Source organism: Lipotes vexillifer, unplaced genomic scaffold, assembly GCF_000442215.2.
Source record: "Lipotes vexillifer unplaced genomic scaffold, Lipotes_vexillifer_v1.1 scaffold525, whole genome shotgun sequence".
Lineage (NCBI taxonomy): Eukaryota > Metazoa > Chordata > Mammalia > Artiodactyla > Lipotidae > Lipotes > Lipotes vexillifer.
In genome coordinates this window covers 793,428-816,116 of record NW_006786891.1, presented here as the reverse complement: position 1 = coordinate 816,116, position 22,689 = coordinate 793,428, and the positions used below count along the sequence as shown (strand labels likewise).

The window sequence follows — 22,689 nt, the reverse complement described above, 5'->3', positions numbered from 1 at the left end:
CCTAGATTTTGGCCTGTTAATTCTTTACTACCTTGTTGTTTTCTGATGCCTTCAAAACAGTTATTTTTAATAATTATTTTAGCTTTTCTGATTATTCTCAGTGGGAAGGTAGCCTGCTATTATTGAACACATTTATTCCCTTTGATATAAATGGCAGTATTTTTGGAAAGGATAGAAAGATAAATCTATTAAAGAAATGGCACAACCAGAAACCTTTTCTATTAGCATCATGGTTTAAAATTTTTGCTTCCAAATATGGAGATATATTGTAGAAATTAAGGTTTTAATTTTTATAAACTTTTATTCCAGCTCGTGATGCTGATGAGCGAGAGAAGTGGATCCATGCCTTAGAAGAAACTATTCTTCGACATACTCTTCAGCTTCAAGTAAGAGTCTTTACATGGCTTCTGGATGGTTCATTAGGGTTTTTTTGTTTGTTTGTTTGTTTTTCTTTAAATAACTAATTGGGTGTAAGGAAAACTTTTAATTTCTGAGTTGTTTATTTTTGCCTTTACAGTGTTATAATATATAGTAAAGTTATAGTCATTTTCTTCTGCTTAAAATACTGATTTTTGTCTAGAAACAAGACAGTGCAAGGCAATGTTGAAAGTGAAATGCTATGTTAAAATTAAAATGTGCCAAGTTCATTTTTAAAATTTAGTATCTATAGTTGGTTATTTGTATAGCCAAATTATATAATAATGCACAATAATAGATCAGTGCTGAGAAGTTAACCTACTTTTCTTGTTACAGGATTTGGCAGTTACCATGTGTGTTGGGTAGTACTCTTGGGGATGAAAGTGAAAGAAAAAACCCAAACTGGTTTGAAAGAAAAAAGCACATCTAGCTTGGTTGTGGTTTGAAGTAGGCATTTAAACAATGTCATGAGGACCAAGATCCCTCATCTCTATTTCTAGGTCTTAGTTCTTCTGGGTTGGCTTCATTTTTAGATAAGTTCTCCCTTTGTGGTAGTAAGATGGTTGCAGCAATTTCAGCCTCCCATTGGTGGAACTCCAAATCTATAGGAGGCTATTGATCTTTCTGGATTAAGAGGATTAGTGCTGATACCTCAGCTTCAATCACTTTCCCGGTCCTGACCAATCACAATTTCATAGCCGTATGTTCTTCCTCTGGAAATGGGATGTTATCTGCTTCATCAGAAATACGTAGCTTATAGAGTAGAAGGTGGTCCCCCCAACCCCCTTGCCCCCAAGCAAAGTCAGACTAGGGAAAAAAAGATCCTAGGTAACAAAAACAGTAAATGTCTACTCTACCATACTAAAGATAGTTTTCTATGTTTATTCTCCACTGAAAGAGCTTGTATTGTGGCATATAGAGAGGATTTTATTTTATTTTGATTTACAGGATTGAATCCTAGAAAGCTGATGTTTTATAGTCCTTTATCTCTACTTAACTTGCCCAGGAATTGGCTTGATTAGACAAGTTAGTATAGGACATCCCAGGTACTATAGCGAACTCCCCATCACTTTGAAAGTTATTCAAACAGAGGCTTAAAAAACATTACATGAGGAAGTTGTTATTAAGAGACTGTAAGAAATGAATATGGAGTTGAACTAGGAGATCTGTAAGTTACTCTGTGAGCTATGCTTTTTAAAAGCAACTTCATAATTTCTATGAAGAAACTCTATGAATTCTTTTTAATGAATTTCTTCATAAGTTTCTTTTTTTTTTTTTTTTTCTTTTGCGGTACGTGGGCCTCTCACTGTTGCGGCCTCTCCCGTTGCGGAGCACAGGCTCCGGACGCGCAGGCTCAGCGGCCATGGCTCACGGGCCCAGCTGCTCCACGGCATGTGGGATCTTCCCCGACCGGGTTACGAACCTGTGTCCCCGTCACCGGCAGGCAGACTCTCAACCACTGCGCCACCAGGGAAGCCCCATAAGTTTCTTTTTAATTTAAGCAGTTTTATAAATGACTAGCATCATTTTAGCAAATTTGTGATCCAGTAAGAAGATAAGTATATTAAGATTCAGATTAGACTGAATGTGGCAGATGAGATTCCCTCCACAGTTGGTTAGACCGATATTCAAGTCTCTATGTGATCTATTCTCAGACTGCCTTTCTAGACATTTCCACCACTGTACCCCTACATAAACCCACTAGAGTGCTGCCCTTTACTTGCTTTCCTCTGAACACATCTTTTCATTTCTGGTCTCTACATTCTTGTACATGATGCTCTGTCTCTCTGTAATGCCATCTGCCTCCACTCTGCCTTTGCATTCTGCCTCTTTTCTTCAAAGCCCAGTTCAGAACTGACCTCTTCTGTGGAGCTTCCCTGACCTACCCCTCCTCCCCCACCCCCCAAACTCAGTGATCTCTTTCCTTTGAATGTCATACTCATTGCACAGTTCACTGAGTCCTTACCGTATTCTTTTTGTTATCCTTTAAAGTATATATAATTCCCACCTCGTCGGTTAGGATGCAGACTCCTTAAGGTCAGGTACTTAATTTGATCCAATTTTGGAATATATGAGCTTTTGCTTTGAAGAGAATTTACATATCTTTGGGAATTACAAGAAGAAAAAGATAATTTTGGGAAGTCTTAGACTCTGATAGCTTTGATATTTTAAAATACATGTAATAAAATGGGAAGTCTTAGACTCTGATAGCTTTGATATTTTAAAATACATGTAATAAAAAGAGTTATTTATATATATTTTTTTCTAAAGTTAATACATGCAGAAGATGGGACATTTAGAAGTATGTAATTAAATATTAATTTGATTGGCAAAAAAAAGTAAAGATTTTCTTCCCAGAGATGGTGAAGTATGGTGAAGGACTTGACTCTGGAGCCAGAATGTCTTGGTTTGTATCCCAGTGCCACCACTTATTCTTGACATTACTCTGAGTTCCAGTGTCCTCGTCTATAAAATGAAGATAATAAAAGTACCTAATTTACAGAGTTGTTTTGATGATTAAATGAGTTAAATGTAAATTTGCTGAAATAATGCCTAACTATAGTAATAACTTGGCAAATTTTAAGCCATTACTAATGCAACTACTACTCTTACCATTCCCACCCCCTGTACATTCTAAATGGTGCTCTCAATGGCATTCTAAATGGTGCTCGATAAATGTTAGTTAAATAAAGAAATAATTGAAGGAATTAATGAACAAACACATCATGTATAGATTGCTTTTATATTGCTCTTTATTGAGAACTTTGAGATGTATTGTCTTCCCTGGCCTCATTAGATTTTATTTTTGTATCATGTAGGAAAATAGATGTGTTTTATTTTTCTGCCTTGAAGCCCTTTGTTTCCCAAAGGAAATGATTGCAATGTAGATGTGTCACTTCTTCCACAGGTAAAATGGTATGAAGTAGCCAGTTACGTGGGGTTCCTACAACAAAGGAAAATTCCGCTAAGGAATGTTGCCAATGTTGTTGCTGTTACTGAGGGCAGACAAATTTCTGGCTCCTAAATTGGAATTTAGGATTCAAGGATTCATTTTTTTAAATAAATTTTGTTGTAATAGTGGTGTCCTGTCTATCTTGAACTCTTGGGAAACAACTAAAAACAAATGATCCAATTTTATAGATGCTAAAGATTATTCCTTTAACTGCCAAAAATTTATTTTAACTGTGTTTTTATGGAAATCTTTTAGAACTTATATTTTCCTGCCTTCTCTTTATAAAAATAAAGTTTAAAACTTAAAAAAAAATAGTGCATGCTCAATTCAGAACATATAGAGAATACAGAAGGGTTATTTATTTGGTAAATATTTATCAGACACTTATGTGTTCCATGCACTATACTAGTTGTAGAGGATATAATTGTGAATAAATGACATATTGTCCTTGTCTTTATGGAGCTCAGCCTAGTATAAAGAAGAAAATAAAAATCATGGGAATTGAATTTTTAAAAAACTACAGTAATGTCATAAGTAAGTCATGTTCCAAAAAAATTTAGCTATGTAGAAGTATATAAAATAAAAGCAATAGTTTTTCCTACACCTCTTCTTTAGAGAAAAACATAGAGTTCCAGTTTGTTAACATCCTAATCCTAATGCAAAGTTAGTGTGCCTAAAAGCTGGAGCATTTAAAATGAAGAGTAATCACACAATACAAAGCCGTTTTATCCATCTTGTGGCAACAAGCTCTGTACTTCTAACCAGTTTTGGCAACTCAAGTAGTTTTAATGAAACCTGTAAGTTGTTTCAGAAGAAAGTTAAGTAACCATTGCAGAATTTAACTGTAAAAATTAGGGCAATAGCACCTTTCTCATATAATTTAAAAATTGGATGGTACTAAAAGGCTTATAATAGAAAAACATTAGCCTTCTGCCCCTCTGCTTTCTCTGTTCTCCTTGTTAGACTACCCATTTTCAACCTTTTTAGCTGTGTATACTGCTATATTTGTAGTGTAGTACCTGGCATTTCATTCATTCATTAGACATTTATTAAGCAGTTAATACATGCCTGTCTCTGTGTGAGGAGATGCTAAAGATACAGTGATGAATAAGCAGTACACTATCATAATCATTGTGGGGTTGTGTAGAGTGTATTCATTCCTAACCTTGAACCAAATATTTGTTTGTTTGTTTCATAATGCATTATGAATTGCAAATAATTTATATAGAAACTTCTGGAACATGGTGGTCCTGATCACAAGTTAGGGACTGCTTCTACTGTATGCCAAATGGTATATTTATTCCATCTGGCTAAATTTTCTATGTGAAAATTTATTGGCTGACTTTAATTTTGAGACTTCTGGGTACTAGTCAGACAAAATAGTGGAGCTACATATCCTGCTTCCAAGAGTTGTCTTTTAATGTTGTCTGCTCTAATCATTGGGCCTAAGTTGCTAGGCAAATTCCTAGGGAAACTATGCGTTTTTTTCCCCTATTTTTGCTGCTTCTTTTAGTCTATTGCAATCAAAAGTATTTGTCATCTATCTCTAAAATGACATCAGAGTAGAATGTGATCTATAGGTAAACATTACTGGACTCTAGCAGAAATAATATTTTTGAAAGTAGTATATAAATTCTGTATAGTTAAAATGCTCTTTTCATCTTAATAGCTATAGGTAAAGTTGGCCTATTTTTTAGTCAATAGACTTCCTGTCATTTTTAAAGATTCCCCCCTCACCCTGAACCTTAGTGTTTTGATTTTTCTCAGATTGTGTTTTATACATTTTTTTGTGAGATGCAGCAAGAGGGAAATTTGGAGGTGTGCGGTTTTTTTTTAAGTTTTTCTTGTTTTGTATTTGTTTTTCAGTCTTTTCCTCCAGGTTTATTGAGGATAAACTGTATAAGTATAAAGTTTAAAGTATACAACATGATACAACATGATGATTTTTTAAAGATAAATTTATTTATTTTATTTTATTTTTGGCTGTGTTGTGTCTTCGTTGCTGCACACGGTGAGTGGAGACTACTCTTCATGGCGGTGTGCGGGCTTCTCATTGAGGTGGCTTCTCTCTTGCAGAGCACGGGCTCTAGGTGTGCAGGCTCAGTAGTTGTAGAGCACGGGCTTAGTTGCTCCACAGCATGTGGGATCTTCCCAGACCAGGGCTCGAACCCGCATCCCCTACATTGGCAGGTGGATTCCTAACCACTGCGCCACCAGGGAAGTCCCCAATGATGTTTTTTATGCTTCTTAATCACTGTATTCCATTCTTTTCTTGAACAACAAAAAAAATTAAGTAATTTAATTTAATCACTTATTAGCTTTAGTTATGTAGTTTGAAGATAACTATTGAAGACCCCTTTGATACATGGGTTGGAAATCAATTGTCATATATGACTTTAAGGCATTGGTCACTTAATTTTCTTCTAAACAACTTGTAGATTTCTTTAAAAACACTTGAGTGTTTTTAAACATAAATTTGAGTTTTTTTCAACACAAATTTGGTTAGAAGTCCTATAGTTTCTTGGGATAAAATGGGTATGTTGCCTTGTATTGTTTAATTACTTTTCATTTTAAATGCTACATCTTTTGTGCACACTCACTTTACACTAGGATTAGGAAAATGAGAATTATATGTCTATAACACAGTTATCTCTAATATAAAACCATGGAAAGGTAGACTCTGGACTGTAGCTATATTATTAAGAGACTGTCATAAGTCATATTCTCTATTGCCATTATATCAGTCTTAACACTTAAATCTATCAAAAGAAACCCTAATTATAATTGGTTCCACTAAATTTTTACTAGGACTTAACTATTTACACTACACTGTCAAAAATGATAGTGCCTTAGATTTTGAAGCTACTGACCCGTGATGATGATGATGATGATGATGATGATGATGATGATGATGATGGAAGATTTGGAGGACACTTTAAAAAAAATCTGATATTTTGGTATGTACTGTGTCTTTTTTAAAATAAATTTATTTATTTTTTGGCTGCATTGAGTCTTCGTTGCTGTGTGCGGGCTTTCTCTAGCTGCGGTGAGCGGGGGCTACTCTTTGTTGCGGTGTGTGGGCTTCTCATTGTGGTGGCTTTACTTTGCTGCGGAGCACAGGCTCTAGGCACGCGGGCTGCAGTAGTTGTGGCACATGGGCTCAGTAATTGTGGCTCGTGGGCTCTAGAGCTCAGGTTCAGTAGTTGTGGCGCATGGGGTTCAGTTGCTCCACAGCATGTGGGATATTCCAGGACCAGGGATCGAACCTGTGTTCGAACCGTGTCGCCTGCATTGGCAGGCCGTTTCTTAACCACTGTGCCACCAGGGAAGGCCTGGTGTGTACTGTTAAATACAACGTCCTTGATGACCCTATGGGTCTTTCTGTCTTGTTATGGAGTGAGAAAGAACACATGAAAATCACATGAAAGAACTGGTAATCAGGAATTACATAAATTAGTATTATGTCTCTTACAGGGTCAATTAGTACAATATATAGACAGAATTAGAGGTGTAGACTTTTTTGCCCCTTGGCCTGGAGAACTGTTGATCAGCCAATATTGAATTAAGCCCTCTGAGCTGCTCTGGCACAAAATTAACTGCTAGAAAAGCAGATATTAAAGGAAAAATGTAAAGGGTATTAGTGGAGGTTCTTAGACATTGACCTTGTCCATCTGGCAAAATTAATGTATTTTTCTCCATCACTGCTTATAGTTTAATTGATGCTTATCATAGAATTGATGTTTATTTTCAGACTGTTACTGTAGGAAATCCATTATTGAGCACCTAATATGTGCCAGGCATTTGGCTAAATTGAGGCTTTGATGAACAAAATCAGATAGATCTTTGCCTCTTTACCTCTTACAGTCTAGTGGTGAACATAAAACATTAAAGAAGTATGCAGACAGATAGAAAACCTTCAAGTTGCAGACTTTCAAAGATGCAAACGTGCATTCCATCAACATCAGTCATGAGTGAAATCGCAGTTTACCCTCTGTCTCCTATTGCTGATGATCCTTCAGCTCTACCATCTCCCAGCTCCTCTCCCTCCTCCAGTCAGTAACTCTTCTTGCCTGTTCACTCGATGCCAGCCCCTGTATGCCAGCTGTTGTACTGTACAACTGTACTTTTCAAGTTACTGTACTGTAAGATTAAAAATTTTTTCTTTATTTTTTGTTTGTTTTTTATGTATTATTTGTGTGAAAAATATTATAAACCTATTACAGTACAGCGCTATATAGCAGATTGTGTTATTTGGGTACCTAGGCCAACTTTGTTGGACTTAAGAACAAATTGGACTTGCAAACATGTTCTCAGAACGGAACTCGTTCGTATGTAGGGGACTTACTGGAGCTGTAATAAGTTTTATAAAGGAGCGTTGCATGGGCTATGAGAGCATAAAATAGGAAGAATTCACATAGGCAGCGAGGAAATGATGATGAGTAGAAGTAAATTAAGTGAAGGGTGGGGATTGGGATTTCCCTGGTGGTGTAGTGGTTAAGACTCCGAGCTCCCAATGCCTAGGGCCCGGGTTCAATCCCTGTTCAGGGAACTAGATCCCACATGCCGCAACGAAGAGTTCGCATGCTGCAACTAAGGAACCCACCTGCCACAACTAAGACCCGGCACAAGCAAATAAATAAATATATTAAAAAAAAGTGAAGGGTGGGGATTAGTTTCAAGGGGACAGTGTAAAAGACAAAGTAACCACAGGGGCCATGTGCCAAGGCCCTGAGGTTAGAAGGTCCAAGGCAAATTGAAGAAACATGAAAAAGTCCATTGTGTGGAGTGCAGAAAATGAGGGAGTGGAAGGTGTTAAGATGGAGCGAGGGGCAGGTAGGGCTAAACTTTGCACACCATTGCTGAATGCTGAGTTGTATCCTAAACACAATGGAAGGCAGTTGAAGTTCTTTAATGGAGCGGGGTGGGGTGAGCTGGGAGTCATGACTTTGGTTTTGGAAACCAACTACTGTGGCCATAGTGTTGAGGATGAATTGGAGGAGCTTTAAGAAGCAGGAATACTTTACTAAGGAGATTGTTGCAAGAGGCTGGGACCTGTAATTGAGTGGTGATGATGGAGAGAGGTAGAACTGAGATTGTATTCAGGAGGTAAAAATGGCAGAACGTGGTGATGGATTGAATGTGGAATGAGGAAAGTGTCAAGGAGTGCCAGGTTTATGGTTCGCATATCGAGTGGATGGTAGTGGTTTTCATTTACTGATACAGGGAGGACTGGAAGAGGACCTGGCTTTTGAGGAACGGGGTGCGGGAAGAAGAGAGTGCATTTGGTATTGGACGTTTTGAAAAAATTTGCATAAAACAAAACTTAAGGGCTCTTTAACACAGTGCAGCAAGCATCTATTGAGCCCTTTGTGCAGTGTACAATGTGCTAGTTGTAGGGGCTACCAGTAGAGCTACAAAAATTAATTAGATGCTTAGTTTAGTAGAATTACAGGTATATAAATAACCATAAGGAAAAAATAGTAGAAGCAGAAGGTAATTGACCTCCAGGGCAGTAAGTCAGTCATTTATTTACGTCTGGGATTTCCTGCATTTTGGATGGTTCTCTGCTGAGGTCCTCGAAGTCCGAACTTTCCATCTAATTTGAAGTTATGCCATTTGGATTCCTGAAGCATCTTCACAAGCCACCTACATTCCTTATGGAGCTGTGTCACAACAGCAAGCCCAGTGTTTCCCTGGAGTAATAAAACAGGCACCCCTGCTTTTGTTTATTGATGTAGTATATCCTCCTCCCTCGCCTCGTGACACAAACAACTTTTCGGAAGTAAGCAAAAGCAGTTATCCAGATGAAACTTGGCTGCACAGCTGCCAAAATATTGGATGTCGAGCTAGCAGCGGGTGGGTGTAGGTGTAGCACGTTTACGTCTGTGACCGGGTCCTTCCCCAGTCGCCACCCTATGGGAATCTCCGGGGCCGAAGCCTCGAAGGCTAGCTGAGCTCCCTCGAGCCACGAGCTTCCTTTCCTGCGGGCTGCATTGGCATGCCGGGGTTGCCGCGTGTACCGCGGCACAGCTCCGGGCGTGGGAGCAGACCCGGGCCCCAGACTGAGCCCTGGGCTCAGCGAGTAGGCGGCAGGGTAGCCGGGCTCTCCGGACAGTCGCCCGCTGCGGCCGGCCCCTCCCGCCTCTCCACCCCAAAATTGGCCTAACCGCCAATCGTCAGCCACTCACCTCCTTTTCAGCAGGTGACACATGGCCAATCGCCAGGGGTCTCTTTGCCAAGAGGCTACAGGGCCAGCCAATCGGGGCGGCCCCTAGGCCTGGGGCAGGAGTAGGGGGAGAGCGGCTGGCCCGGGGGACCGGCTGAAGCTGACCGGATCGACTGCGCATCAGCCCGGTGATCCGGCGGAGGGAGGAGACGAGGGGGTGCCCGGAAGCATCCCTCGGCTCCCTCCCCTGGAGGCACACAGGGCGGGGGCCTTGGCGAATGGCTTTCTTGACGGCTGCTTGCGGAGTGAGTAGACCCGGAGGGTCTGGGAGAGGGGCCGGCTCCCACCCCTGAGTCCCCAGGGACCCTGCTGCCTGCCCGGGCCGTGGGCGCGAATGTCGTTCTCTCCCTGCCTCCTTCCCGCCGCGCCCAGGGGTGAGTAGGACGACGTGGCCGCCCGAGCCCTCTCTTCTCTGGGACTCTCCTCACTTCCTCTGCCGGGATGGTTGGAGGCAGAGGCTAGGGGCCTAATTCTGTACCACTGAGAGGTCATTCGCCACCAAACCAGTCTGGAGAGAATCGCTTCCCCTTTTTCGATTCATTTTCGTGGAACTCTGTTTTCCTTTCGAAAGCTGTCTCAAGATACTAAACGTAAGAGTTAAACTTTCTCTTAATGTGAAAGCCTAATTTTGACCAGTTGCCCACTAATAGAATTTCTAGTTGCGGGCCAAACATTTCCTGTTGTTTCAGTTTTGCCTCTGTGTTCTTGTCTGGCCCAGTATTTTTGTGTGTAATAATTATGGGTGCTATTATTTGTGAGTGTGAGTGTGGAGAGGGGGGAGGCAGGTGGTTTTATGCTTTTTGGGTAGCTTGTGCAAAAGTAGTGAAAACTTTGGAATAGTTGTAGGGAGGGTTCTCGTAAAAACTGCAGGGAAGGGTTTAGGTTCTCAGTAAGCTTGGTTATGGAAAGTTGAATATAAGCAATAGACCAGGAAGTATGTTTGAATCATGCATTTTTCGCTGCATTCCTACTACACTTCACAAGTATTTTTGTTATGAAAGAGTGAGAGATGTATTGATCAAGAAAACTAATTTTTGCTAATTTGAAGTTAACATTTGGCTTTGCTTGTTGATTATACCGTTTACTTTTTTTTTTTTTTTTTTTTTTAAGTTAAAACATTTTATTTTGCTCCTACTCTATGGGAGGCACTATGGTTTTTATATAATAAATGTTCCTATTTTTTTTTGCGATATGTGGGCCTCTCACTGTCGTGGCCTTTCCCGTTGCCAGACGCGCAAGCTCAGCGGCCATGGCCCACGGGCCCAGCCGCTCCGCGGCATGTGGGATCCTCCCAGACCGGGGCACGAACCCGCGTCCCCTGCATCGGCAGGCGGACTCCCAACCACTGCGCCACCAGGGAGGCCCTATACCGTTTACTTTTATGTGTGTTCAGGAAATCAAAAAGAAATCAAGTAATTATTTCTCCTAGTTTTGAGTGGAGAAGGTGGGAGAGATCTTAAAATAGTAGTTGCAGTTTTAAGAGTTTTTGTAGTGAACTTTAAGTTGGAAATTCTCATCCACTGTGAGACATCTCTCAGAACATTGCCTTTATTGAACTGAGTTTGTGATAAAGCTCTTTAATGAAGTGTTAACATCTCTCATTTACTTAAAATTTAAAAAAATTTTTTTCACTTTTTGTGTACGCCAGCAACTTAAATACCTACTACCTTTCCTAGCCCAGGGAAGATAAAAACCAGTAAAATTCAGACTTTTAGTCTGGAGAACTTAAATGGGAAATTAGAAAGATAGCAGAGAGCTGATAGAGAAGATAGAGCAGATAGAGAAGCTGAATCTGTTTTCAAAGTGTCCTGAGTTTGGTTTTGACAGAGATGACATTTTACTTGAAGTGCCCTTCAGTAAATATTAGGCTGCAGTGACTGTTGGTCACATCCTTTTTGATGTTTCCAAAGTCCCAGTTGGTTGTTTTTTTTTTCCCTTTAGTGTGGAAAGGTTGGATTCAGTAATAATCTAACCACTGAACCATCCCCAGTTGATAAGTTTGGTTCAGCCAGTAAAGAGCATTGTGATACAACTATATTCTGCTGATTGGAGAATCAGGCATTTGCATAGTTTGCAGTCTATTGCTTGAGAAAAAGGATATCAGGCTTTTATTCTAAAAAGGAAATTCTAAGATGTCCCTTAGGATATATTGAGTTCTATCAGTATCTAAACTTTATAGTGTTGAGTAAGAACTGATGTTTATGGGGATTCTATAGAAAAAGACAGTTTTTATGTGTACTATAATGAACTTGGCCTAAAATAATATTTAGGAAGATTTTCCAGTAAAGGTTTAAACAAATATTATGTTTGAAAGAATAGTGCTTAGGCTGAAAATGTGTTTAAGCCAAGTACCTCTCCCGAAGTATTTTAATTAATTGTAGTTCCACCACACACAGGCAATTAGTCATCAATCTCCCTTATTTTCCATGTCCGGTCACCAGGTCCTGTTAAATTTCCCTTAGTAATGTCTCTTGGGTTTGGCCTCTTTTTTCCACCTGATAATGCTTTAATTCAGGCCCTCATTATCTTACCTAGACTTTTGCAAAACCTAACTAGTCTCCCTGTCTCTAGACTCCCTCTACCCATACTCTTTATCCACAGTCAGATCCCACTGAGTTACTGCTGTGCTTAAAAGTCTGTTTTGGCTCCCCCTTGCCAAAGCACAGATGCTGGGAATGTTCTTTAAGGCCCTTCACAACCTGGTCCTAATTTATCGCTCTTGAGTGGACTCAGCTGCAGGCCGCCTACCCGAGGCATCTACTCTAGCACTGTGAGCTGTTAACCATTTGGAACATGGCGTAGCCTCTCATAGCTCTTGGTCCAATCACAGCCTTTCCCTCTTGATTAGAATTATAATTGCTTAGCATTCAATCAAGTGATAAATCTCCACTTCTTCCTTTGACATACAGTTTGCATGTTACTTTTTCTTTGATGTCTTCCTTCCTTCAGGCAGAGAAAGTTAGAATTACTATTGTCCTTCATGTGCTACTACAGCACTTTGTTCATACTTCTGTACTATAAATTTTTGTGCACATATCTGATTCTTGGATTAGACTCTAACCTCCTTTATTCCTAGGGCCTTTGCCCCTAGTCCAGTGCTTGGCACATTGTGGGTGCTTAGTGGATCCTCATTAAATGATCAGAATATGTGGCTTAATCATGTCCTAAGTGTGCAACCTTTGGCTCAGTGCACTGGAGCTGGGTTTATCCCTGTGAGTTAGAAATGTTTGCTAAGTCACCAAACTCCCTGGTTGCTGTCACACCTGAGAGACAGGACTGGAGAAAATGTTTAGAAATAATGTTACAGGGCTTCCCTGGTGGCGCAGTGGTTGAGAGTCCGCCGTGCTGTGGGATGAATTGGGCCTTATTGCTTTACTACTATTCAGTGCAGGTTCTAGAACCACTTTCACCCAAACAGAAAAAAGAAAAAAAAACGAAAAAAAACAAAAGCTGAGTTGGAGGACAATTTCTTTGTCTTTTGTTTGGTTAGATGGTAAGACGAACGGACAAGTGCCCCAGCTCGCTGCACTGACGACAGGCAAGCAAAGGCGATTACCAGTTAACTGATCAGCAGGCAGGCATGGTCAGGTCATCATTGGGTGAAGAGTTCAGAGGTCAGAAGGTCATAGGTTAGTTGCCGGTGGCGGCTGGGGGGGTTGGAACAAAAAACAAAAAAAAAAAAAAAAAAAAAAAAAAAAAAAAAAAAAAAAAGAAATAATGTTACAAATGGTGAGCAGATTTCCAGGCAAACTCCTCCTCCCCCAACCTACATGACCTCTGATATAGTTGAAAGAATACTAGCAGCAGTACCAGCACAAATTGGTTCTGTAGTAGTTAGTATCATAGGAAAAAGCATGTTGCTGGCTAGAGAAGTCAGGGAGACTGCTTAGAAGGGGTGAAATCTGATCTCATTCCAGAAGATTAGGTAATGATTAATTATAATTGCTATTATCTGTATTGTCCTTAAAGATGTCCTTTGAAGGCGTTGATAGTACCTGGCACATAACAGATGTTCAATGAATATTTGTGTTATGAAGGAAAGGTAATGGTTGCTCTGTGTGTGTTGTGGGACGGGGGAGATACTTGTAGCCCTTTCCACACTGGAGTTCATTTGTTTCTGGAAACACCTTTAAGAACTTTGCTTCTTTGCTATATTGACTTGAGCAGCTAATTTTGTTTTTTCTGAACTGTGCCACTTCAACCAAGTTATTCTGCTTACTCGGTTGTTTTCTTGCATTCTCTGCATTCCAGAGCATGTTTTTAAATCTGGTTGCATTAGTCTTCCTCATTCAGTTTCAAGGTTACACTAAATTTTTGCTTGTGTTTTAACATTTGTTGTCCTACGGTGGAGGACCTGGCTGCAGTTACAACCTGTAAGTTCTTATTGTCTTTATTTAAATGAAATTAATTTTTTTAGAAAGTAAGTGGACCCCAGGTTTTTCCAGTATGGTGAGGTATTTACTCACCTGGTGAATATGGTTATTTACCTGGATATACTGGCTTCACAGAATCTTAGAACTGGAAGGGATCTTAAAGTTTTAATTCGGCTTCTACTTATTTTTATAATAGAGAAAACAGTTTCAGAGAAGACAAGTGACTTGGCCAAGGTCACACAGTTAGAGATTAGAATAACTAGGACTGCAGCCTATGAGTCTTGCTCTTTTATTAGCTCTAGAGAGAACTGGAGTGCTACTCTGATGCTGCTATTCATTCACTGCTCACCTCACTCTCCAAGTCCCAGTAATTTTTCCAGTTCAGGCACTAATTTTGGTTTCCTTTCAGATTCAGTACCCAGATCTGAAAAAATAGCATCTTACATTCTTCTCCAAGAGAATATCATTCCTTTTTTGGGTTCCTTGTGCTTTCCAGTCTCTCTTTGTGCTTATATTACTGGTTCCTGAGTCTGGGAAGATGGCTTTTCTGGTTATTCTCCATTTTCCTGCAGATTCATTCTATGCCCCTCTCTACTCCCTGCTTCAGGAGGCTGACCTTTACAGCCTGTGTCATCTGGAGTTCTTTATCCTCTGGTTTCTCGTAGGGTTTAGCCAGTGGGAGGATGGAAGATAGAAGGAAGAAAAGAGAGAAGCTTTGGGGTATTTATTCCTCTTGCTCTTTCTCTGCTTCCATGCATTTTTAGCAGTGGCTACAACTAGAGTGTCCTTTGAGCCTACTTGGATTTACATTGTTTCATTCCTTGTTCTTCAGGCTTGGGAGTGGTGAAGGCTTCTTGCTGTTCCTAATTCTTGGGTACCTCAGCATCCTTTGTTAGTTTCCTTAACTCTGCCCTCATTTCTCTAGTCATTTGGTTAAAGAGTTCAAAAATCCCACCTGATTATGATGTTTCCTGCCCTTGCCCACTACTGTTAATAATTTTCCCTTCCCTATTACTGTCAGAATCCTACACTCTAAAATGCTACCTCTGTGAAGCTTTTTTCATCCCCTTAACTTTCTCCTTTGAATCTCTTAGTATCTTTCTCATAACACTTAATCTACCATGCTTGAATCAGTTATTTGTAGACAGATTTTTATCTCCTGCTACACGTTTGAAACTCTTAGGGTGTGATCTGTATCTGCTTCATCTTGGCATGTCCAAAGCATCCAGCACAATGTTGTCATAGTCGTAAAAAACACCCAGTGAATAAACCGTTACTGTAACACTGAATTCTAAGCCCAGAGTAGTATGTATAAAACAGTGCTCATGAGACTTGGTGGGAGAGAATGAGTTTCTAGAAGTTTGTTTCAGTTGTTCAGCTGGTCTTGCTTCTTGTACTGCCTGGGTGGTACAGTGTCTTTCCTCCTGTTCAATTTCTCTTTTCTTAAAAACTTTCAATTAGCCTTAAAATTTTTCAGCATCCATACTTGTAATATAATAAATCATTAAGAATAATTAAATGTTATTTATGATTTTTTTCCTGAGCACTCTGGTTTATAATCTGCAAGAACTTATTTGATTGTTTTTTTATGTTTAAATCCTAACAGGTAGGTACATTTCAGAATTTCTTCATTCATTTACAAAAATTTTATTGAGCATTTGCTAGAAACCAAACACTAGCCTGGAGGATACAGTAGAGAACAAAAAGAGTCCTGTCCTGTCGGGCATATATTCTGATCATATTTTAGACCATTTTGATAGATTTCTGACAACAATTAGGGTAATCAGGGTAAATCAGGGTAATTTAGTACTGCACTTTTAACAGCCTTAGCAAAAACAACCTGTTTCCTTCTGTTTGATGTTCACTGGCAGCTAAAATTAGATATACAAAAACTGCTTCAGCATATATGATTTTTAAGGGATAAATGCCAAACCAGTTACAGAATCTCTTCTTTCCAATTCAGGGTTGTTGTTTTTGTTCTATTTTGTTTGGTTGTTTTGTGTGAGAAATAAGCCATTTAGTACTGATTGTCTGTTGGCCTTAACTAGCTTATCATTTAACTTGCCTTGGGTGTTTCATTTTCAGTCTGTTATATTTTCCTACGTAGAGAGATCCAGTTTTGTTAGAGGAATATATTAGGTTTTGTTTGTGAAAACATTTCATAATCAAATTTTCAAGTATTATGAATGAGTATGAGAATTCTGCAGTTATTTCACAACTTGAACTATTAAAACATTCAGCTTAAGAATTCATGTGTTTAATGTGATTTTTTTCCTTCATTATATGTAGAGCAGATTTGCATAAAACTTTCTAAAACTTCCGGTTTTGGTGGACCCTTGAAAACAGTGAGAGTTTTTTCTTTTCAAAATGCTGTGAAGCTTTGACCCACCTCCTAGAGAAATGGAAATAAGAACAAAAATTAACAAATGGGACCTAATGAAACTTAAAACTTTTGCACAGCAAAGGAAACCATAAACAAGATGAAAAGACAACCCTCAGAATGGGAGAAAATATTTGCAAATGAAGCAACTAACAGAGGATTAATCTCTAAAATATACAAGCAGCTCATGCAGCTCAATATCAAAAAAACAAACAACCCAATCCAAACATGGGCTGAAGACCTAAATAGACATTTCTCCAAAGAAGATATACAGACTGCCAACAAACACATGAAAGGATGCTCAACATCACTTATCATTAGAGAAATGTAAATCAAAACCACAACGAGGTGTCACCTCACCTCACACTGGGTCAGAATGGCCATCATCAAACAATCTACAAACAAGAAGTGCTGGAGAAGATGTGGAGAAAAGGGAACCCTCTTGCACTTTTGGTGGGAATGTAAATTGATCTAGCCACTATGGAGAACACTATGGAGGTTCCTTAAAAAACTAAAAATAAAACTACCATACGACCCAGCAATCCTACTACTGGGCATATATCCTGAGAAAATCATAATTCAAGAAGAGTCATGCACGACAATGTTCATTGCAGCCCTATTTGCAATAGCCAGGACATGGAAGCAACCTAAGTGTCCATCGACAGATGAATGGATAAAGAAGATGCGGCACATGTATACAATGGAATATTACTCAGCCATAAAAAGAAACGAAATTGAGTTATTTGTAGTGAGGTGGATGGACCTAGAGTCTGTCATACAGAGTGAAGTAAGTCAGAAAGAGAAAAACAAATACCGTTTGCTAACACATATATATGGAATCTAACAAAAAAAAGTCCTGGTGAACCTAGTGGCAGGACAGGAATAAAGATGCAGACATAGAGAATGGACTTGAGGACACGGGGAGGGGGAAGGGTAAGCTGGGACGAAGTGAGAGAGTAGCATTGACATATTTACACTATCAAATGTAAAATAGATAGCTAGTGGGAAGCAGCCGCATAGCACAGGGAGATGAGCTTAGTGCTTTGTGACCACCTAGGGGGGTGGGATAGGGAGGGTGGGAGGGAGACGCAAGAGGGAGGAGATATGGGGATATATGTATACGTGGGATATATGTATACGTATAGCTGATTCACTTTGTTATACAGCAGAAACTAACACACCATTTTAAAGCAATTATACTCCAATAAAGATGTTTAAAAAAAAATGCTGTGAAGCTGAATGACAGGCAGTAATCTGAGGTTGGGAAGGGGAAGAATGTATTTTTTGCATCCCCTCTAGTAAGCAGCTTAGAGCTTATTTTAGATCCTGGAATGACTTAACCCAAGACTTTTAATTTTAAAAAAGATACTGTCAGTAGCCTGACCCAGTATGTGAAAAAGAAAAGCTTTGGCTGATTGCTGAAACCACATGGTCAAACAGTGCTTTGTTGGGGGGGTCATGTAGTAGGTGTTTTTTGTTTTTTATGAGTTTGCTTTTTTGAATGTTGACTCATGACCATGGAATTGGCAGGAAGGATGTGGGAAGAAAATTAGGTATTCTGCTTTGTTTTACTGGCCATTTTTCTTCTCAGCATTTATTCCAGTATAGCGGTGATTGCTAATTTTCAAGTGCATGGTTTTTTTTGTTTTCTGTTTTTGCTAGTTTGTACTTTATCTGTAGATAATGTTATAAGCTTTTTATGCTGTATTTTATTTTGCTTGGAAAGGTGTATCTGAGCAGCTTCAGCATTGCCAAATTACTCTCTCAAGTCATTTTAGGGTTTGGTAGATAATTTTAAAATAATAATGCTGATGATTTTGCAAGCTAAAACAGTTATAAAATTTTTGAATCATATTTATAACCTGCAGAGTTTCTGAATACTTTTTACATAAAGTTTTTGAATTTAAGTAAGTAGATACTTTTAAAAATCAGACATCATGAATGTATAAAGTAAAAATTAAGAGTCCCTGTCTTAAATGCCCCTCTTTCTCAGTTGCGCTCCCTAGGAGTAACATCTGCATCTCATGTGTTTTGTTTCATGTGTTTTATTTCAGGTGTGTGTGTGTGCCGTGCATGTGTGTGAATAAAATAACTTTTCAAAATGTAACTTCTTTATTGTTCATGTCTCTATTTATCTAGAATAAGGTATGCCCTCAACCACTATTAATTGACGTGAATTCTGGTGTTTATTTTACTTTTGTAATTTGCTTTCTACATTCAGAGGCTGTAAACTCATATTTCAGTTTAGATTTTTTTTAAAGTAATTTGCTGCATTCTGAAATCTCAAGGCAATCCTGTATGCCTTCCAGACTTTTATATCTCTAAAATGCTAGTTACAACCTTTATATAGAGAGAGAACATATAATTTATTGTCCAAACTGGGGCACTTTGAGAGTGAAGGAGGCTGCTAATAATTTTGTTGATACAACAGACATAACTAGGGATACCCCAGACAAACTAGGTAATGGTCATGCAGTTTACAAACTTCAGGTTTTTGTTCGTTTTATTTACTTTTGGCAATAACTTTTCGTATGACTTCAATATTTTTTATTTATTATGTATTTATTTTTGGCTGTGTTGGGTCTTCGTTGCTGCTCATGGGGCTTTCTCTAGTTGTGGTGAGCGGGGGCTACTTTGTTACAGTGCGTGGGCTTCTCATTGTGGTGGCTTCTCGTTGCGGAGCACGGGCTCTAGGCATGCTGGCTTCAGTAGTTGTGGCATGTGGGCTCAGTAGTGTGGCTCACGGGCTGTAGAGTGCCGGCTCAGTAGTTGTGATGCACGGTCTTAGTTGCTCCGCGGCATGTGGTATCCTCCCAGACCAGGGCTCGAACCCATGTCCCCTGCCTTGGCAGGTGGATTCTTAACCACTGCACCACCAGGGAAGCTCCATATGACTTTACTGAATAAATTGGGAGTCATTTGGAAAGACAAGCTGTCAGTGATTTAAATAGAGGAAAACGGTACAAATCCCAAACCTTTCCTGTGCAGTTGTTTGAGTAGCCAAATCACTTTATGGAATCAATATTAGTGTTTTGTTCTGTAAGTCAAAAGGTTACCTAACACTGTCAGTATTAGATGAAGAGAGATCATGAAGAGTAAGCAGTTGTGCTAAGAGTTATAATAAAGCTAAGGGATTTTGGCACCCGTGTCTGTACCTGATTCCTGTTTGACAAGGCAGCTGTTTTCTGTCCCAAGTATATGAGCAATTCAGATTTATGTTGTTTTTTTTTTTAAGAGAAGCTATTTTCTTTGTAAATTTAAAGATAAAAACAATTTTATTTTTCAAAGAACTAACGGATTTTCAAAAATCAGATTATTTTATGGAAAAGGGGGGCTTTTTTTTATATTGTTTGACTCTTTGGTACCAAGGTAATAATTGAGTACAGTTTACCTTTTGTGGTTCAGGCATAATACCTGATACTTTTCTGAACATCTTATAGGGAATTTTGTTTTTGATCTGTTTTGCAAGACTGTATTTTATCACTTGTTTGTTCTTCATACCTTTTTTATTACTGTTTATTTTCTTGAGTTCATTAGCTTACTGTTTGTATTCCTTTTTTAAAGGAATGTTAAATACAGTTTAACTTACACTTGTATCCTTTTCTTGATTATACTTCTCTATTAAAATTGCGTATGTTTTGTGTATTACCTAGTTGTTAATTCATTTTGTTTTTAATCCATCAAATATTCATTGAGGACCTTTTCTGTCTGTTAGGCACTAGTTTAGGGCCTTGGATACAGTGGTGAATCCTGGTTATTTTCAATTCCACATTGTGGAGATGAAATAGAACATCCACTGCTGTGTTACTTTATGCATATTCTTTCATCTATCCAACAACTTTGAGTGGTTTATTATTGTGTTCATCCCTGGATAAGGAAAAGGATGTAGAGAAGGTAACTTGGCCAGATCATGGTTAGGGACTTGCAGATTCAGGATTTAAAACTAGATCAGTCTGACCTTAAAGCTGGTGTTCATTTTTTGGTATACCAGGCTCCTTCAGGCATTTTTTAGATTAAATTTTAGTCTCTTATGCCATGAATTCTTTTCAGATATCTTTGTGATTTAATAGAGAAGTGCAATGGATTTGAAATCAAAGGGCTGGCTTGAAATCTCAGTTTTAAAAAAACCCAGCTGGATGATTTGGGAAAGCGCTTATGAAGTAGGGTTAATATCTATCTACCTTACTATGTATGTTGTAATAATGAAATAAGAAATAATATAAAGTATCTAGCAGAGGACCTAATATTCTGGGGAAAAAAATTACTATACTGTGCATCCGTGGTGAATCCATGGTGTTAGAACTGTTCATTTAGAACTATGGAAAAAGGCCTTATCTTTTTTGGCATTCTTGGGGTACCTAAGCAGTTGTTGATAAGATAGCTATAGCTACCATTTTGATAATAGAGACCCTATTTTGGAGCCTTAGATTATCATGACATTGGCTTAGATGGAAAATACCTTCCTGAAGTTACATCGGAGTAAAGAGTTTAGTAATAGGCTCAATTTTATGGATGTTTTTGAATTGATAATCTTTACTCCAAATGAATTGGTAGTTGAGTGTTCTTTAGCGTTAAAAATAGGGGAAATTCTTACTCTCAGAACTTCTCTAGATCTCTAAATTCTGTTTTCCTTTAGCTGAAGTGAGTAAACCTCGGAGACAACAGATTATAAATGTTTCCAAATTTTCAGTAATTCAAGGAAATCACATGTTAGCATACCCCACATAAAATCATGGTCTTACTAATATTTTTGGTTTCTTTAATATACTTTTTTCATCATTAAAGCAACTTTTGAGTCATTTGGTAAGGAGACAAAATGGTGTCATTTCTCAAAAAACTTAATTTGCTAATAAATTTCTAAGGAACAGAAAAGCCATTAAGTTTGGCATAATGTTTATTTATCTGTTTTTCAACTTGCCACTTGCTGCTCATGTACCTACTTTTCCTCTGTATAGCTAGAGATATTTCTCTTATAGTTCCTTTAATTAATTATTGATGTCAGACGCACAGCATAGTAACTTTCTATTCTCTCTTTTCCTTACCTTTATGGAAGATCAGTACCACACTTGCTTTTTTCCAGTCTTCTGGTATCTCTCCAGTTCTTGAATTTTCAAAAATAATTGTAAGTGATTCAATTGTAAGTATGCCCTATACTTCTTTCATTGGATGAAAGCGTATCTGTGATGCATGTCATCTCAAATTGCTAATTGTGAACATAAACTTTCCAAATACTCTTATATTTAATCAAAACAACATTTCTGCAGAGTTTTTATTATTTTATTTGTAGGGTGTGTATTTTGCTGATTTTTAAAAATCATCTACTTTTGTCTGGATTAATGCCATTTATTTTTCATTAGGAGTCTTGTTTTCTTTGGTGTTTTTCCTTTGTTAAATTTTTAAGCTGTTACTCCCTTTTACAGTTCTACTACTGATAACATTTTGTTTTCTTGTTATTCTGAACTTTTCTATGAGACTTATGTGGAATAATTTCTGTATTTCTCTCTTCACAATGTATTTTTATTATATACTATTTTGTCCTGTATAGGAGGAAGCACTGAGTGTAGGGTACTTAGTCCTTTAAGTTTTTGCTGTGAAATAAGATTTGATATGAAATTGATTACTCATTTGTGAATTTCCTTTTACAGTGTTATTCAGCCATAGCCCTTCCTGTTCTGCATTTTTCTTCTCAGTTCCTTAAATTACTCATAACTTTCTTATTTCCTGATTCTGACCTCAAGAAGACCTTAAACCACCTTTTCCCACATTACCTCCACTATTCATTACTCTTCCTCTGTCAACAGGAATTACTTTAAAAGCTTTTACTCCTTGCCTCAAAAATTGCCTCTTGTACTGTTTTACTAGGAGTGTCTCTCCAAAGTAGCTACATATGAAGTATAATTCGTATGTACTTCAGAAAGTATTAAAGACATCTCTTTTAATACTCTTCTTTTTAATGGCGGTAGAGTATTCAGTTAGTGTATGTATAAAGTATAAATAGTGTTTAATGTCCCAATTAAAGTATTGATAGAAATTCATTTAATTTTGCTGACATTTGTTAGCTTTGAAGTACCTTCTGAGAAAAGTGATGCTGTTCAACATAAGTATTAGAAAGATAGTAGGAAGTACTTACATACAGTTTTGAGGCAGTTTAATATTCTTCTATCATTCTAGATATTTTTGAAATTCCCCTTAAATCGGGCCAAATGTCTGTCTCTATATATACATATACATATATATATATTTAATCTGGATACATAGGCCTTGATTGATACAGAATTATGTGTTACTCTTGACTTCATATACATACTTTAGCTTTCTTTAATTAGCAAATTACTCTTGC

At 38.2% G+C, this 22,689-nt stretch overlaps 1 protein-coding gene across 11 annotated transcripts in view; it reads left to right on the top strand.

Annotated features, from left to right (window-relative positions):
• The window catches only part of OSBPL9 (oxysterol binding protein like 9), a 172,048-nt gene that overhangs the window by 101,421 nt on the left and 47,938 nt on the right, over positions 1–22,689 (top strand). For 7 of the 11 annotated variants that reach the window (XM_007459629.1, XM_007459626.1, XM_007459624.1 and 4 more), the window contains one exon: positions 310–386. In XM_007459629.1, the coding sequence (XP_007459691.1) occupies positions 310–386 (77 nt within the window). Of the gene's footprint in view, positions 1–309; positions 387–9,708; positions 9,842–21,402; positions 21,472–22,689 lie in introns of those variants that run through there. The other 4 variants (XM_007459622.1, XM_007459623.1, XM_007459621.1 and 1 more) reach the window with 2 other exon arrangements.